This window comes from Xiphophorus hellerii, chromosome 9 (assembly GCF_003331165.1).
Source record: "Xiphophorus hellerii strain 12219 chromosome 9, Xiphophorus_hellerii-4.1, whole genome shotgun sequence".
Classification (NCBI taxonomy): Eukaryota; Metazoa; Chordata; class Actinopteri; order Cyprinodontiformes; family Poeciliidae; genus Xiphophorus; species Xiphophorus hellerii.
In genome coordinates this window covers 15,387,147-15,404,059 of record NC_045680.1, presented here as the reverse complement: position 1 = coordinate 15,404,059, position 16,913 = coordinate 15,387,147, and the positions used below count along the sequence as shown (strand labels likewise).

Below are 16,913 nucleotides of genomic sequence, written 5' to 3'. Positions count from 1 at the left end.
GCAAAAGCCATTACTACATTTGACTGTGAAAAGTCCAGGTGGAAAAGGTCTCCCGTTAACACAACGGCAGTCCACTGAGCCCAGATTGAAGCATGTTGTTTTCTGTTTGCCTTCCCAGGCTCCTCCAGTGTGGCTGCTGACCTTCTTCTCTCTCCACGGCTGGAGTGGCTATTGATTGGATCTTGGCACACAGTGTACAAACACAGAGATAAGGAAAGAGAGAGGCAGGCAGGCAGATATAGGCGCAGCGTCCACTCTACTCCTCTCCTGTTGTTCAAGACACAGCCCCAAAGAAACAGAGGGTTCCTGAAGACCACTTTCTTACTGAGCAGACAGCCCAGACATGGTAAATGAACATTCACGTCACACGGGATTAAGTCTCACATTCAATCACGACAGTGTAAGCAAAGTTAAATCACTGCAGTCAACCGTTAATGCTGCTTTTCTTTAGCACAGTACAAGTGATCAATCACAATCTTGACCTGATCTGTGGGATTTCACCAGAACAACAGAGCTGAGAGCATGTTACACATCAGCTTTGTGATGTTCAGATCAACACCTTTTACTTTTTGTGACTTTGCAAACCAAATTCCCACTTGGTGGTGAAAGTGGCATGAAGGCTTATAGGTGGCACATTCTTTCTCCCACCATGAGGCAGCTATCTCATTTACACTTTCTTTCCATCTGGTTTACAGGCAGAGGCTGTGCTGTGTCAGAGGTGACTAATAGTGTCATAGCCCTTCCCTCCCCACAGGGCCAGCACAAGAAAAACCTCAAACTGCTGCCTCCGCAACTCCAGGGCAGAATCTGGCTGCTGGTGAGGGGGAAAGAAAAATGCTTTGTCAACAGGCAGGCTGGGCAAATAAGGTGCTTTCAATTCTCGATGGCCAGGGGAAACTTGAGGAGCATAAAGAAATGAGGAAATAGCTTGAAAGATAGAGACAGTAGGGGTCATTTCAAAGAGCCTTGTTAGTATTGTAGCAGGTCGAAAGCCTGTTGTCTTTTTCTCGGAACCTCTGTGGACACGGATGCCTCAGGGGAAGAGAGAAAGCGGTTTTCTCAGATACTGTCAGGATGGTCCTCTAAAAGGAAATGTTCAGACAGACGGGGACCTGACAAGCAGACATAAGTCCATGAATCCAGCAGAGAAAGCACAGGAAGAATCAAATCTTCTCCATTGGGAAATAAGATGGATTTTTCTGGTATTTTTCTTTTAGTGTTTGTGTGTGATGTGTATCCGGGTGTCTGTGAGAGTATGTCTTTTAAAGTTCTCTGTGTTGGGACTGGAGTGCACTTAGAAACTGCAACAAAGCTTGAAGCAAATATTCACTTTTTACAGAAAAAAAACTGTTGGCACATATTACAAATACGTGAATAAATATACCACCCTGACAAAAGATCTTAAATGAATAATGCCAAAAACCTCAACCCATCTTTTACTTCTTTGAGGTCCAGGGGGGAAACTCAAGCATTCCTCACCCCAGAGAAACTCCCCTGCTCATTCTGTTGGATCCTATAGACCACACAGCATGTTCTCAATCTGATCCTGAAAAAACTTCAAAAGGAGATGCCAACAGCCATCTTGATTAATCGCCTGAACCACCTAAATCAACCACTTTCAGTGGGGAAGAGCAGCAACTCTACTCAGAGCTCCCAAATGACAAAGCTCCTTACTCTAGAGCCAAAGCTTTTCAATGGAAAATCTGAAGATCAAAGTTTGTGAACCTTTAAAGATGAGCTTCTGAATGAATATAAATGAAGATATAAAACACTGCAAAGAAAGATTCTTGAGAAAGTAAAAGTAAAACTTTTAGTGCAGAGCTGACCGAGGCGATGTTATGGGTCTAGATTTAGAAAAAATTATCATGTGAACTCAGACTAATTGGAATGACTTTTTTTTCATGCTAAGAAAAATTTTAATGTAATCATTCAATTAAATAATCATTTCAATCTAGCTCAGTTTCATTGACTGGAGCACTATTGCACTTTTCATGATAAGAAGGAAATAAAATACATTTCAAATGATCAACAGTGAGCAGAAAAATGGAAAAAGAAAAAGGATCAGGATAGTAGGGAGCTTCCCTCTAGTGTTATTTACAGATACCAGAGCTGGTTTCTTGTAGGTGAATCCCTCTCCTTCCCTAAAAAAGGCAGCAAAGGAACAAAACAAACATGAAGCAAATATAAAAACTGTCCAAAAAAAGCCTCTGATTAATTAATAAACATTTAATTAAAACTCACATTAAATGTGACATTAAAACATTTAATGTCACATTAAATGTTTAAAGTTTAAAGATCAGGACTTTAAATATTACTGTTTAAAGTCCTGATCTCACCACAATCCTCTTTTTTTATGAAAGTGACACAGAAGTAGGTGAACATACAAAGCGAGGTGAACAGAGGGACAAATCTAAGTTGCCACACATAAGGGAATCCCAGGATCATCGTAGTGACTAAGAGTCACTGCTTCAGTAATTTAGAACAGAACCCGTAATAATGTTATAGACAGGACACACGAGTGGGTGAAGTGGTAAACGCAACAGCCACAATTATATAGGAAGATGGCGTAGATAGTGACGCAGCAGGTGATGCAGCAAATTAAAATATGTTCTGCAGTAGCTTCACGTTCAGAACACAACCACCAATTTTTCCTGTTAACGTTACTACTGGTTACTTTAACCCATCACCAGTCCACACCCTGATTTTAAACGTACGCGTCACCACTTTATTCCTTCCTCCATGCTCATTCTGAGGATCATTTATAGCTGTGCAATGTGGAATTGTGACACAACTGAGATAAATGTTGAATTGGTGCTGAAAGCAGAAATCTGTCTGTCTGTATATACTGTAGGTATGTATTTAAAATAGAAATATCCCTTACTGAGTGACAGGCAAAATAGAAGCATCCAGACTCACACAAAGGTAAAAATCTAAAAACAAAAAATAAGAAACTGTACAGCAAAGGCAAAATTTGAACTTTAATAATAATAATAATTAAAAAAACAATATAGGTATTAAACTAGCAGAGTCAAAGAATGGGCCACTGAGTAGGACAATTAAAAATGTGTAAAAAACAAAACCATATTTATTGATTTATTCATTTGTATGTATGTATATCCAAACTTAAAGCTATGAATGTGTTTTTTTTATTGTTCCTCTTCATTCATAGTTACTTTGTGTTCAATTAAACAGGTCATTCTTGATGTGACTATTAAGTATTGCAGACCGGAATAAATATTTCAGAAACTAAAATTTTAAAGTATCTTAACTTAAGCATGCAGACTGCTTGGTCTATTATTTGAGGGAATACATTACAGGAAACAAATTAGGCAGCACAACAGAGGGATGCCAGTGCAAATGGCCCCAAATCTTATTTTCATCCTCATGAGATAACTGTACCCATTAGAAGGTTAAAGCTATTCTGGTGTCCCAGGCGTGTTCTGTCGTAGCCAAAGACTCTGCCTCGGAAATTACAGCAATCTGTCTTTAAACTTTGATGCAGTCGAAAAGCTCCCTTTATCCATTCTCATCTCTTTCCTTCTGACCTGTGTGTGTGCGCGTGTGTGTGGAGATGCATATGTATATACGCAGGAGAAGGAAGAAATGGCAACGACGAGAGAGAGAGAGAAAGAGAAAGAAAGAGCAGTCAGGGAAAGAGATATGAGAGGGTGGGGCTAAGCTGTCTGCGACCAAGGCCCAGAGAACATAAAAAGAAAAATACGGTCATAAAACCTCTCTATGACTATGAATACTAATACTGACTCTGAGCCAAACCAACCAAGTCTGTCCTCTCCCTGTTCCCCTTTGTCTTGCGAAGAGAAATGATGCAGCTTAAAAATAAAGTGAAAAGAGTGTGCTGCACACCCTGAATTGTATATCTTAGTTCCAACAGCGTTAACAGTAGCACAGATTGAAGAAAAGAAGATTTGTTATCAGCACCAGAGAGATGCACGAAGCCTTTGTTTTTTCAGCCATCATAGCTTAGGTCAACTTTATTTACAACGTACTGAACATCAGGGATTTTTACTATATTCATAGCACTGCAAAACAGTGAAAGTAAAATCACAAATTGCTCTTCGTTTTGTCAAAGACCATAGTGAAATATTATAGTTAGTTGTCATGTTGTAGCCACGATCCAGAAGACTCATTATCAGATTTATGTCTCACCATTCATTGCCACTGCCACAACAAAACAAGTAATTCATCTTTGTATTACTTAAAGGCAATAATGCTTTACGTTAACAGAACAAATGTACATTAAATCAGGCAAAAACAAACGCCTTTTCAGTTCAGGGCTTTTATCTGTGTCATTAATCGTCTAATTCTCAAAGGGATTTTATTTACATACAATAAATATTTGTGTCATTTCTATGCCTAAGTGAAATTTAGAGCCTTTTCTCCAAAGTCTAGCTTTGTTACTGTCAGTTAAACTGTGTATTGATGTTAGGTTATAAAACAATAAATCAACTTTTACATAACAAAACACATCAACAGAAAATGGAAAGAGTATGACACAAACAACACATGTCTGTAATAAACCAACAAGCTGGACAAGGAAAGTATTTAGCCATGCTAACTCCAGAGGAGCTGCAGAGATCTACAGCTCAGGTGGGAGCTCTGTTGACCACACAGCCATTTGCAATACTCTAGACAAACAGGATCTCTATGGAAGACTGGCAAGAGGAAAGCCATGAGAAGTACTGTCAAGCTAGAGAAGACAAGGCAAAAATGTGTAAGAAAGTTTCTGGTCAGATTCAACCAAAACTAAACCTCTGAAGGCTCTGAAGCAAAACACTGAAATGAAATATTAACGCTGCGTATCACCAAAACACACAATTTCCACAAGTAAACAGAGTAGTATTTCCCCATCATTCTGTGCAGATGTTTTTTAGCAGGAAGGGGAATCTGGATAATCCTGGAAGAAACCTTGTTAGAGGCTGCAAAAGATTTGAGGTTGATCAAAGGTTCACCTATCAGCAGGACGACACTAGGCATACGGTCAGAGCCCAGTTTAAGTACAAAGCTGAATCCAAATGAAAATATGCGGCAAAACTTGACAATTGATGTTGGCAAAGGCTCTTTCTCAAGTGTAACTGAAAAATGTTTTAAGCTATGAAGAAATATGAGAAAAATTATTTTGCACTGAGACAGAGCAAAGTCTGTCTCAGCAACAGATTTTGCCGTTTCTACCAGCAAAGTCTGTTGCTGGTAGAAACAGACTTTGCAGTGAAAAGTAGTTCTATTCTCTCTTACACTCAGGGGGACTAAATGCAAACCAAGCTTGTCAAACTTTTATTTACTAAAAAAAGGGTTTAACACTTATTTTATTTAGTGTCTATATATTTTTAAACAGTTCTTTTTCCTTTCATTTCCCGTGCTTTGTTGGTTTATTGCATAAAATCTGAAGTTCCAAGTTATTGTATTACAAGTTTTTTAGTTGTAACATTTGAATGTATTGATGTTTTTCAATATGCATCTATGCCAATAAAACAATCAGAAATTTGGCTGTGGCTTGTTTCTGTGTGTGGATGGAAATGCTGTTCATCTTCAGCTGATAACGTCTTCAGTCATTTCTGAATGAGAAACAAAATGTATTTGCTCTTACAGCACCTGGGGTTACCAGCAGAAGGAAAACTTTAAAAAAAATCTATACAAAATTTAAATGCTGAATTACTACAGAAGAGTAAAGAAAATGAGTAATTGTAAATATTTTATACTTTCATTATTAGCACTACTCATTGCATCTTTAATTTATAAAGGTTTTACACCTTTAAAAATGTGCTATCAGCTGTTTCAAATTTCAAAGTAATTTCTGCATTTTATGGTCAAGTGCTTCTTGCAAGTACCTGTACTCTTATGGTATCTCCCTTGAAGCAAGCTTTCCCTGACAAATGTTGGAGGACAGAAGAAAAAGTCATAATCTCTCAAGCATTTCTAATGAGTTTTTCTCATACAATTATTTGATAAGAGCAGACAAGACTGCAGGCTGCATGTATGATACACTGGCTTCCACTGCTGAGGTGAGAGCTCCGCTGATCACATGAACACCCCCACACACGTAGCTTGTCTCAGCACGCTGTCTCCCAGTGTAACAATACTAATAATGACACGAGGCCAAAGTTATGACCAGCAGGCACACCTAAGTTCCCACTCTGGGTCCCTTAAAGCTAAAAGAGAAAAGAAAGTCACACACCATGTCCCGTAATTCCTCCGTGTCTAATCCACGTCATCATTTAAACTTCCTGTCTCAAACCTAGACATTTTCATCCACCTCACATTTTCATTTGTCCACCTGCTTGTGTCATTTTTCATTCTGGGACTTACCACGCTGAGTCCAAGCTGCTCCCTCTGCAGGTAGGGGAGGTTTCTGCGCTCCAAGCTGGCAAGGTAATGCTGCAGTCTGGTGTAGGTGTAGGGGTAGCAGTATGCAAACTGGTAGACGTCGTCTTCTCGGTCGAAGCAAAAGGCAAATGACATAACATAGTTGCGTCTGTGGTCAGGGCAACGGTAGTAGTAGACGTTTTTCGGTGGAAGCCTCTGCCTGCAACACAAAAAACATGGTGATGATGGCGGCCATTTATGCTGACAGCAAATGTAAAGAGGTATTTGTCTTGAAATATATCTAACTTTAAATATTTCACATAGAAAAATATTTCAAGTCCTTATTTGTTGTAATTTTAATTATTCTGGCTAACAGATCATAAAAAAAAGTTTTTGAATTGATTGACAAAAAATATTAAACTTTTTCATCATACTGAATTTAAAAAAGTACTTGTAAAAACCAGGAATAAGAGCAGGTATTAGATTGAATGAGGAGGAAAAAGGAGAACATTTAACTGAAACACATAATTAAGAAAACACAAACACATTTATTGACACCCCAGGGAAAGATGTGTAAAAAGATTCCAAATTAATTCATCTATTATTGCAGCGGTATAATCTCACACAAAATGGGGGCATGTTGCATGTTAAATATTTGCTTATAACAGCAACAGTACAATTGTTTGTACTATGTAGCTAGTTTGACAAAATAAACAAATTATAACTTTAAATGAACTGGCATTTCTTTTAATCATTGGCCACAGGGGTAATGTTAAGACCCATATTTTTTGCCTGTCACCGTAGTGATGAGGAAGTTGGATATGCAAGTAGAGAAAGACAGAAAAGTATTTCCAAACTTCCTTAGAGCAAAGAGTGGACGTTCACATTTCCACAGTAAGCATGTCAGTAAATCTGTAAGCATTTGGTGTATGTAACAAGCTGATATAGTAATTTTAATGCATTCCATTAAGGAAACCCTATTTTTATGTTGTGTCCAGATCAAAAAAGCCCTGGACCTCCAGTCAATATTGTCCAGGATAGAAGTACTTCAGCCCACTGAACTCCACAGATCTATTTTTATCTACTTTCACTGGTTTTAGTCCAAATTCTTTCTTCATTTATTGTTGATTCATAAAACAGAGAGAAAACATGAATTTGTTCAATTAACTGTATTTGTTCCCTTTTGTGAAATCATACTTTTTAGTCTTGGCCTGTCAAGCATTGACTTGCAAGTGTACAAGTCTAAGCTCAGGAAACAACAGCACAAAAACTGATATCTTAAAATTTGCAGTGTAAAAGCAGTGAACAGATGAAGATGATGAGGGATTGGTGTGTTTGGGACATTGGGATCTGGGAGAAAGGTGGAATAAGAAGATAAGGCAAAGATGAGAGAGCAGGGTGACGGCAGATCTGGAACTGATACATAGATACACGGGAACGGATGGTGGCTAGCAGTGCGGCCGCTTCTGTGGCGACTCTGGCAACAGATCAGATATGATGTTATCAGGACCAAGATAGAAACAAGACTTGATAACCAAACAGGATGGACCGCTCTTTTCCAGCTCAGATAGAGTCTACTTCTTTACATGATTCACCCACAAAGGCAAGAAGCAAGCAGGAGAGCCAGGCATCTCTGTGCACCAAACAGACATCTTAATGTTTTACATAGATCTAGAACAGACATCTGTAGTGAACACACAAACATTGTCAAAAACTTGAAAAAATATCTCCGTAGGTACCTAGTGAATCAAAAAAGCTAAACCACTCAGCCTTTTACAGAGAAAAAGGAGCAAACGCCAGGGCTGATTATTCCTTCAGAGGTAGAGAAAAGAAAACGTCTCTGCATGTAGCTATCTCAGCAGAATACTAATGCAGCTAGTGGCTAGCTATACCACACCCCGGCTGCCAACAACAGCCTGCATACCAGGGCTATCCAACAGCCTGCAAAGCTGGGCAAAAAGAAACGAACAGAAGCTAAAAGGAAAATATAAATACTGCAACAACAATGAATTCAATTCTTCTTTTCTCCCTCTAAAACTCCACGACCACTTTAGTTTCAAGTGAACTTGGAAGGACAAACTAAATGTCCATGTGACACCAATGAGCTTCAACCCTCGGCTCGAAAAGCACACTGGTGCTTTTTTGTCATACGAGCCCTCCGAGGTGTGGGTTAATTAAAATATGATGACACCTCACCTTTTTACATATTTCCCTGTTTGCCTGCGTCCATCCATGCAATCCCACTTCTCCCTGTTTCTCCTTCTCCCTGCTGGGAGATGTGTGACCTTGCCAGAGACTAGAACAGTCCTGGCTATTGATTTTAATTAAAGCTGCTTGTCCCATCACAGCATTATAGTTATAGGCCAGAGAAAATAGCCCTGTGACTCTTACTATGGGAAAAAAAAGGATGGAAGGAAGAAGCTGGCTGAAGAAGGGGGCTTTGCATCATTTAGACACCACAGATTCATGGAGGAAAAGAAAGCTACAGAATATGCACATCGGTGCTCACAGTCTCTCTCTCTGGTTGTTATCTGAGCAGTCAGCGCTCCTGCTCTGAAGCTGCCAATTTGTTTTATCTAAATGGTACCTCCCTGTGCCTCTTCCCCTGCCCATCTCTTGACTCGGCACAGAGGTGTCGTTGCCAAACAGAATTATCATTGCGTGAGATGGAGGGGGGGAGGGGTGCATGAGAACCTCCACTAGTATGATAACACTTTCTCGCATACCCTGTTTTACAATTCAGTGATTACAGAAACAAACAAACACTGAGGCGCACAGAGAAACAACAGCACAAACTCAAACCATATGTGAGCTACATCAAGGTCATTCCTTTCGCAGTGAGCTGTGGGACATGTTAACCTCCAGAGCATCTCCTCACAGCCATGCAGAATAAAGAGAGATGAGGACCAGAAGAAAATACAGAGGCAAACACTAGGCAAATGCAGAAAGTGGAAGACAAACAGAAAACGGGACAAGTAAGAAGACAAAGTCAAAGATAAAGAGACAAGAGGACAATACAAAGGGATTGAATCGCCGAGAGCTAGCAGCCATGGCACACAAGTGACGTGTCAGCTTGTGTGCCATGGCTTTTCTACTTCAGAAATATTTGCTACTACAAACTCCTGCTCTGATTCTTATGGCGCTAAGATGAAGGCTCTAAATTGATAGCTTTTATACAGGCGACACTTTTGTCTATATTTTCAAATCAGTCAAGCTTAAAGGACACGCCAAACACGGCTGATTGGAGCTCTCTCACTGACAGAGGAAGAAAGTTGCAGGACAAAACTCACAGCGCCTTAAAACAATACACACACACATTCACATTCACAGACCCCTTTATTTTCCTGTATCGCTGTTGTCACTTTAGGCCTGTCATCCCGTCAACTGTTAGGAAGGTTAAATGTCTCCCAGTGTGGCCATATAACTGTCAAGCTCCACACAGTCGCACCAACTCATTTCAGACAAATACTAAGTCCGTTTGGCAAACATTTTGCACTGGATGACAGGTTTCTTCACCCTGTCTGTATTACCCCAACAATAATTGAAGAGGCATTATTTCCCAGCATTCTAAAATGATACCAGATGTTAGATAGGCGCTTTGTTTTTAAAGCACAGCATCGTGCCTTTGCTTGCATGCTAAGTCAAGCAGAAAACTGCTTCTGAATCACCGCAGGAGTTCATATTCACATATGTAAGAGAGGACATGTGTGTTTCTGTGCATGTGTGTGGAGGCATGTTGGCATGCATATATATTCCTGGAGCCACCACTTTTTTTGGATGCAAATCAAGTTGCAACAAAGCTTTCAAGAGACACAGTTACTAGGCAACCTGTGCTGGCTTTGTAATTTGGTTGAGTCTTTGTATATTTTATGTGACCGTACAATGTATTTATTTGACTGCGGCTTCATAAATGTGCCCTTTACAGTACCTTGCAAAAGTATTCACATGCCTTAAACATTTTTTATCACTAACATCACAAACCCCTAACTCAGAGGTGTTTCATTTGAATTTTATGTATCAACACAGAACATAATTGAAAAGTGAAATAATATATAGTTTTCAAAGTTGGAAATATAAAAAATTGTGAATTGCATTTGTATTATGCCTCCTTTACACTTCTACTTCTAAATCAGAGATTTGTTGGTGAACATTAGTAAACAAAGACCACCACGAAGACCAAATAACAGAGTAGACAGGTCAGGGAGTTAAGAGCAGGGATAGAACACAAAACAATATCCGAAGCTTTGATCATCTCACAGAGCACTAGTCTATTTATCATCCTAAAATAAAAAGCATTTTGCACAACTGAAAACCTGGTTGTCCATATAAACAGGCCATGAAAACAGAGCAGATAGAGATTCACCTTCTAGCAGGAAAATGAACCTAAACATACGATCAGATTTCTAACAAAATGATTTATAACAAAGCATGTATACATGTTAGAATGAAGAACATTTAAATACAACTAAGAAAATATAGCAAGGCTTCAAATCAGAATGTTCATTTTTGTTTCATTCACAAACATGATGAGTACATGCTCCAAAACCCTTTTACATAGCAGTGTAACAAAAGGTAGTTTTCCAAATAGTGGCTCAGAGGGCAGAATCCAGGAGCATGCCACACTTTTCAGATTTTATTTGCAAAAATCTTTGAAATGCATCCTGTTCTTTCTTCTTTGTGTCTGGCATGTCAAATGAAATCAGTTTATTAATATAGTGCAAATTCAAAAGAAATACCTGAAGGCACTTATGTAATTTATATACATAAATATATAGTCAATTTAATCCAGTCATACAGAGACTCAAATTTTACACATAAATTTGAGTCTCTTTGGGGGTTTTCAGTTTGGGGTTTTTTAGAGGAACATTTCAGTTTGAGCATGTGAGCACAATGACAAGAGCATAAGACTAAGCTCTGATAGCGCAAAACAAAAATAATGCCACGAGGGATTAATGCCAGTGGCTGAATCCTCTGGCTAGAAGCCATACGGATTTACAGGTAAACAATAACACTTGTGAGTTATGGACTTCTCTGTAACAAGGGAGATGAATTTTGCCCACCTGTGGACACACCACAGCGCTAGCAGCTTCCTCAAATCAGAAACAGTCATCTGATGAGACTGAAACATGTGCACGTAAAAGACACTCACCTGATTTCAGCATCAAAACACCCAGAAGGTGTTCTTCTATCAGGTGGCTGTTTTACCCGCTGCCTATTGTTAGAGGCACAGCGGAGAGCTGTTATCTCCAACCCTCAGTGTTAGCTCTGATATTCATGTATTGCTTGGGGGATTTCATTAGCTGATCTGTCACAGGATTGGCAGCTTTTAGACCTCAATGAATTTCAAGGTGAGTTAGCCGAATCAGCTCGGTCAATATCAGATCATACCCGCAGCGCTTCACTTGAGTTTATATTATGCAGGTGACATAAAGTGCAACGTTATTTCCATAAAACACTGAGACCAGTGGGAGGAAATTTTGGAGGCTCATCTACCAAGAAACAATGCAGCAATAAAGCTATAAGTTTCTTCTGTTTATATATTTAATACAGAGATAATCGCTTTATGTAAGTATCTGTTTGGATTATAAATTCTTGCTTAAATTTATATGTGTGGTAAATATGGTTATTTACAAATAATCTGCAAAAAGATCTCTCTCTCTCTCCCTGTCCATATATACATGTCTTTCTGTCATCACAAAGACTTCCCTGCATTTTTCATTTATTTCTATTGCCTAAAAGTTACCAGCACTACTTCCTATGGGGCCTTGGTATTTGAAAAATGGTTTTACAAGGAGAAAAAGGATAAAACTCAAACTGTAGTCCACTTCATAACTTTCTTTTTGTCTTCCTTTAGCCATTTCGATGTGGTCTTGCTGATGTGCTTTTTACCATTGTCCTGCTACATAACCCAAGTAAGACTCTCTTTCTGGATTTCCTTGTAGCAAGCAGAATTAATCTAGATCCTGAAGCAGCAAAGAAGGCAAAAATGGTACAACCACCCTGTTTAAGACTATTGTATTCTTAATGGTGGGTTTATGTTATTCTTATTTTATGCCAGATTTAACAGGACACAAAAAGATGGGCCTTTCTGTTCTCTTTGGTCAGCAGCGGTTTGGGCTTCGAGACGCTCCTATCAATGCAATTTTTCACCCAGGCAGCCATAAACTCCAATCTAAGCTGATGCAAATCAGGTCTGCAATGTTTCCAATGTTCTGTGATCTTTTGTGGACACTTGGATGATTTCGGTAGACTGTGGACTACCAGTTGTGAATAATATGTCCTCACTATAATTAACTGGAGTACAAAACCCTAAAACGTTACAACTGCAGTCTAAAAGATACCAATGCATTAATTTCTCCACTGTTGTTGAATTTCTTTAAGTAGATGTTTTTTTTTTTTGTTTTTTTTTTTCTTTTACTTTGTCAGCCTAAGCCATATTGTTAGACACGTTCTATTCAAGTGTTTTCTTGATTCCCAAGGCTTCACAGTACTCAGGACTGGGATAGTTCGTGAACTATCCCAGTCACAAACTATCTAAAGACATTATTTTATGTCTTTAGATTTATTATTGAGGACAGAAGCAAATCACTATCATATTTTCTACAAATTAAAAAGTTGCTGGTATTAATAATATGTTAAATGAAGAATTTTAAACTCAAATAACATGTAATTTTCTACATGTGTACTACATTGGATTAGGCAACAATGTTGGAAAAAGAAGAGATGTTGAACTGCCCTCTTAGCAGCTAGAAAGGATATACATTTAAGATGGTGATCGAGCTCAATGCCTCCAAACTAGAAGAATGGTTCCAAGTTATCTTGGAAATCTTTAAAAGGGAAAAAATGATCAATTTTTTAAGAATCAAAAAAGACAAATTCTATGTAATCTGCAGCAAATGGATCACATTCATATTTCCCACCCAAGCAGACATATGATTCCTCCAGGCTTGTGCCTTTTCTTTCAATTTCAGATTTCTCATTTTCATGATCAATTTTCCTCTACTGTAAGTGCTTTGGCTCATGGGTAAAGTTTTTTTTTTCCCATTATTTTATTTTTGTTAATATTGCAACAAAACTAAAAAAGGAGTAGAGAATGTTACACAAGATGTGATTGCAATGTCAATTTGCCTTTTTCGAACAAAAAGATCATTTAAAAAACATAACTATCAAGGGTAGGGTATTTGTCCCCTTAAATAAAATCACAAGATTTATTTGTATTGCAGACTATCTTTGTTTGATTTTAAAAGTTGTTTGACCTAAACCATTTAAGGATGGGGAAAAAAACAAAGGAACTCTAAACAAGAGCTAACATTTTACTCTCAACTCCCAAATCTGTCTCTCAGACCAAAATGTTCCTAAATACCCCAGTCATAACTATAATAAACAGATCTTCAGTCCAATTCACTATGCTTGGTCATAATGTTGTGCCTGATCTGTGTATGAAAAATGAAATAATCTCATGTTGCATTCACTTCTAAGAACAAGAATACAGACTCCCATTAAAACATGACGGAACACTAGCCTCTAACTCAAACTCCTAATCTCTTCCACACTGAATCTGATTGAAATTCCTGAGATGTACAGCATGCAAACATTCACATGGGATGCTTTTATCACCTCCGAGGAGGCACACTGAGAGGAAATTGGAAGAGGATTTACAGCTGCCGCTCTAGCTGGTATTCTCAGAGATAGTGACAATGAGGAAAATATCCAGAGAATAAATAAATCTGACTTGCTTTTCTGAAATATCTCTTCACTAACTCTCTATTGTAGTTTCCATGCACAAATAAAAGTTTTCAAAGCTATTGTTTATGCATGAATACATGCATATTCTTAAAGTCATATCTCAATATGAATATAAATTGTTTTAAATGCTGCGTGTCATTTAGACTGTGAGAAGAGTGGCAGTGCCTGAATGTACCAGTAGAGGGCCACACAATTAAGTGAGAGGTGACCTTTGGGATTGAAGCAGAGTAAAATCTTCAGAGAAAAAGCATTATACCCTAAAATATAGCAGAATAATTAAGCAAATATTCCTTTAACTAAATCACTTTATAAAAAACACAATGTTTAGAGGTGCACAACATATTAAAATGCTGAAAAATAGAGGAGGATGCAATAGAAAACACTTGAAAGTACTTAAAGGTAACATCCTGTGATAAAGCAAGAGCCCAAACACTTCCCAATGGGGGTCTCAGCTAGAGGAAACACGCTGAGCCCAATCCCCCATGTCCTGTGGGGCAGCAGGGCAATTAGTAGAGAGCAGATGATCATTGTGCCCTCACCACTTTGGCACCAAAGCTCCCCTATGGGGCAACCTGGCAGGTGAAGGTTTGTCTGGAACAAAGGAGGGGTACGGAGAAAGTACATACAAGAAACCATCAAAATAACACCGATGTGATGATCTCAGCGTTAAGCCCCCATGGGAGAGGAAGGGTACGCCGGGAGGAGATGAGCGGGCAGTAGACCCTCTGCGTTAGCGTGTTTGAGCCAGTAGAAAGATGACACCATCCACCTATAATTGTGTGATGCAGCATTTCCCAAAGTGCAACATTATACTCCCATTACATTATCGACAGCATGTGTGTGGATAAGAGTGTGGAATGGAACAGACAGACCGGCGCCAGAGCAAGTCGTTACAATAACAGATAAGTGCACAGACACAAAAGATGTATGCACAGACACATTAATACACTTATAGTTAGTTAGTAATCATATGGTACACAACGGATCAGTGACCAAGTGGACCACTAATAATCTTTACATTTCTGATTCTTTAAGTCCATCCAGAGGGTGTAAAAATATGGCAACTGTGGCTTTTTTCACTTTTGCGACATTGTTTTGAGTTTGATTTGTTTTAGCAACTGAGGTAATTGATGCATACAGTATATGACTCAAAAATGCAAGATGAGAACATCGTCTGATCTCACGATGAGTCAACCCTGTTACCCAGACAGCTGATCTTAGATCAAGCAACATCACAGACGCTTACTGTAGTGTGTGTTTGGAGAATAGGCCAACGGAGAGATGAGATCATTCTGTTTAGAGAATTTACTCAGTGAAAGGAAATGCAACTCATATGAAACGCTCTGAAATCCGTTATTAAATTCTACACAGCGATGAGGTCACCTTTTAGACCATCTCGCTGATCAGACTAACTCTCTTGGGGAAAAATAACCACAAAGTAACTAACATAACAGGTAACATCAGCAAATAAATTACTGGGGCCACTGCCCTTGATTGAATTCACCTGATATTGTAAGCCTGTCAACACAAGTAAACACAACCGACAACTTAATATAAAAGTTTAAATATGTCTACTTGTAGACATATTGACATGATATAATGTAAACAGGCTGTAAAAAATCTTCATGTTAAACTGAGAGTGTTCCAAAATGATCCCAAATATTGGAGCTGTGTCCCAATCAGGGCATTTCAAAATTAGTGTCTAGCTCCCTGCTTACATGTAGCTCCTGATGTTTGTTGAAATGTGTCTGACTTTATGTTTCAAATTCAAATATACATTATTGATCCCAAAAGCGAAATTAAATGTTTTTGTAACTCATGTTAATTGAAATTTGACAAAGAGTTATAGTGTGGCTGTTGGCAGGAAAGACCTCCTGTAGCAGTCGGTATTACAGCAAATTTGAAGAAGCCTCTGACTGAAGACAATATGTTTTCCAAGACAGTCTCATGAAGAGGATGGTCAGAGTTGTCCAAAATTTGCTTGATTTCATGTAAAATACTTCAAATTAAATATGAATTTACATAAGTTACAACATTTAATTTCCTTTTCGGATAAATTAATTTTGAATTTGAATTTTAATACATTTTAAAGGTGTTGAATGTAAATTTATGAAGAAGGAAAATAATTTTCTGTCATATTTATCTATACATAAACAACTGGAACCGCACAAGTAAGAGCTTAAGTCAGTGGTTCTCAATGTGTGGGGCGCGCCCCCTAGGGGGGGCGCAGTGCCATTGCATGGGGGGGAGTGGGAAGCAGTATGAAAAAAAACAAAAAAACAGTTACAAACAAAAGTGTTTCACTTTAAAGATGGTTTGAAGTTTGTTTTGTTGCAACCTGAAGTGTGAAATAAACTGCAGTGGAGTTTGAAAACAAAATATAACGATGTGTGTGCCCAGTTGATTTTTTTTTGGGGGGGGGGGCTGGGGGATTTTATTGTAATCCATAGGGGAGCCCAGAAAATCTTTGGGAACCACTGGCTTAAGTTATCAACAAGTCACATGAAAACAGCACATTAACATGTTGGTACATCATTAACTTTTTTGCTTAAATCATCATGCGAAGTAGCAATATTCATTTTCTTCCAGACTGTAGCGCTAGGGACATTGATGAGTAGAGTTAAATAAGATAACATATGTGCGGTGCTATTTTCTTGCAATTAGTTAAGCTTATATGTTATGAAGCTGAATCCGTATTAACAAGCACCTGCTCTTGAATAAATGGAAATGGTATCAGGGGAAAAAAGTAAAATCTACTAACACATCTCTATTTAAAAAATCTATCTCATTTTCTAAATTTTAGAGATTACTATTAAAGCACATCACACATAATTTCACTCAAAAGC

At 38.4% G+C, this 16,913-nt stretch overlaps 1 protein-coding gene across 1 annotated transcript in view; it reads right to left on the bottom strand.

Moving 5' to 3' along the window:
* agbl4 (AGBL carboxypeptidase 4) overlaps nucleotides 1-16,913 on the bottom strand; it is a 303,893-nt gene that overhangs the window by 135,964 nt on the left and 151,016 nt on the right. The window contains exon 5 of the mRNA XM_032572807.1: nucleotides 6,325-6,541. Coding sequence (XP_032428698.1) covers nucleotides 6,325-6,541 — 217 coding nt within the window. The remainder of the gene's footprint in view (nucleotides 1-6,324; nucleotides 6,542-16,913) is intronic.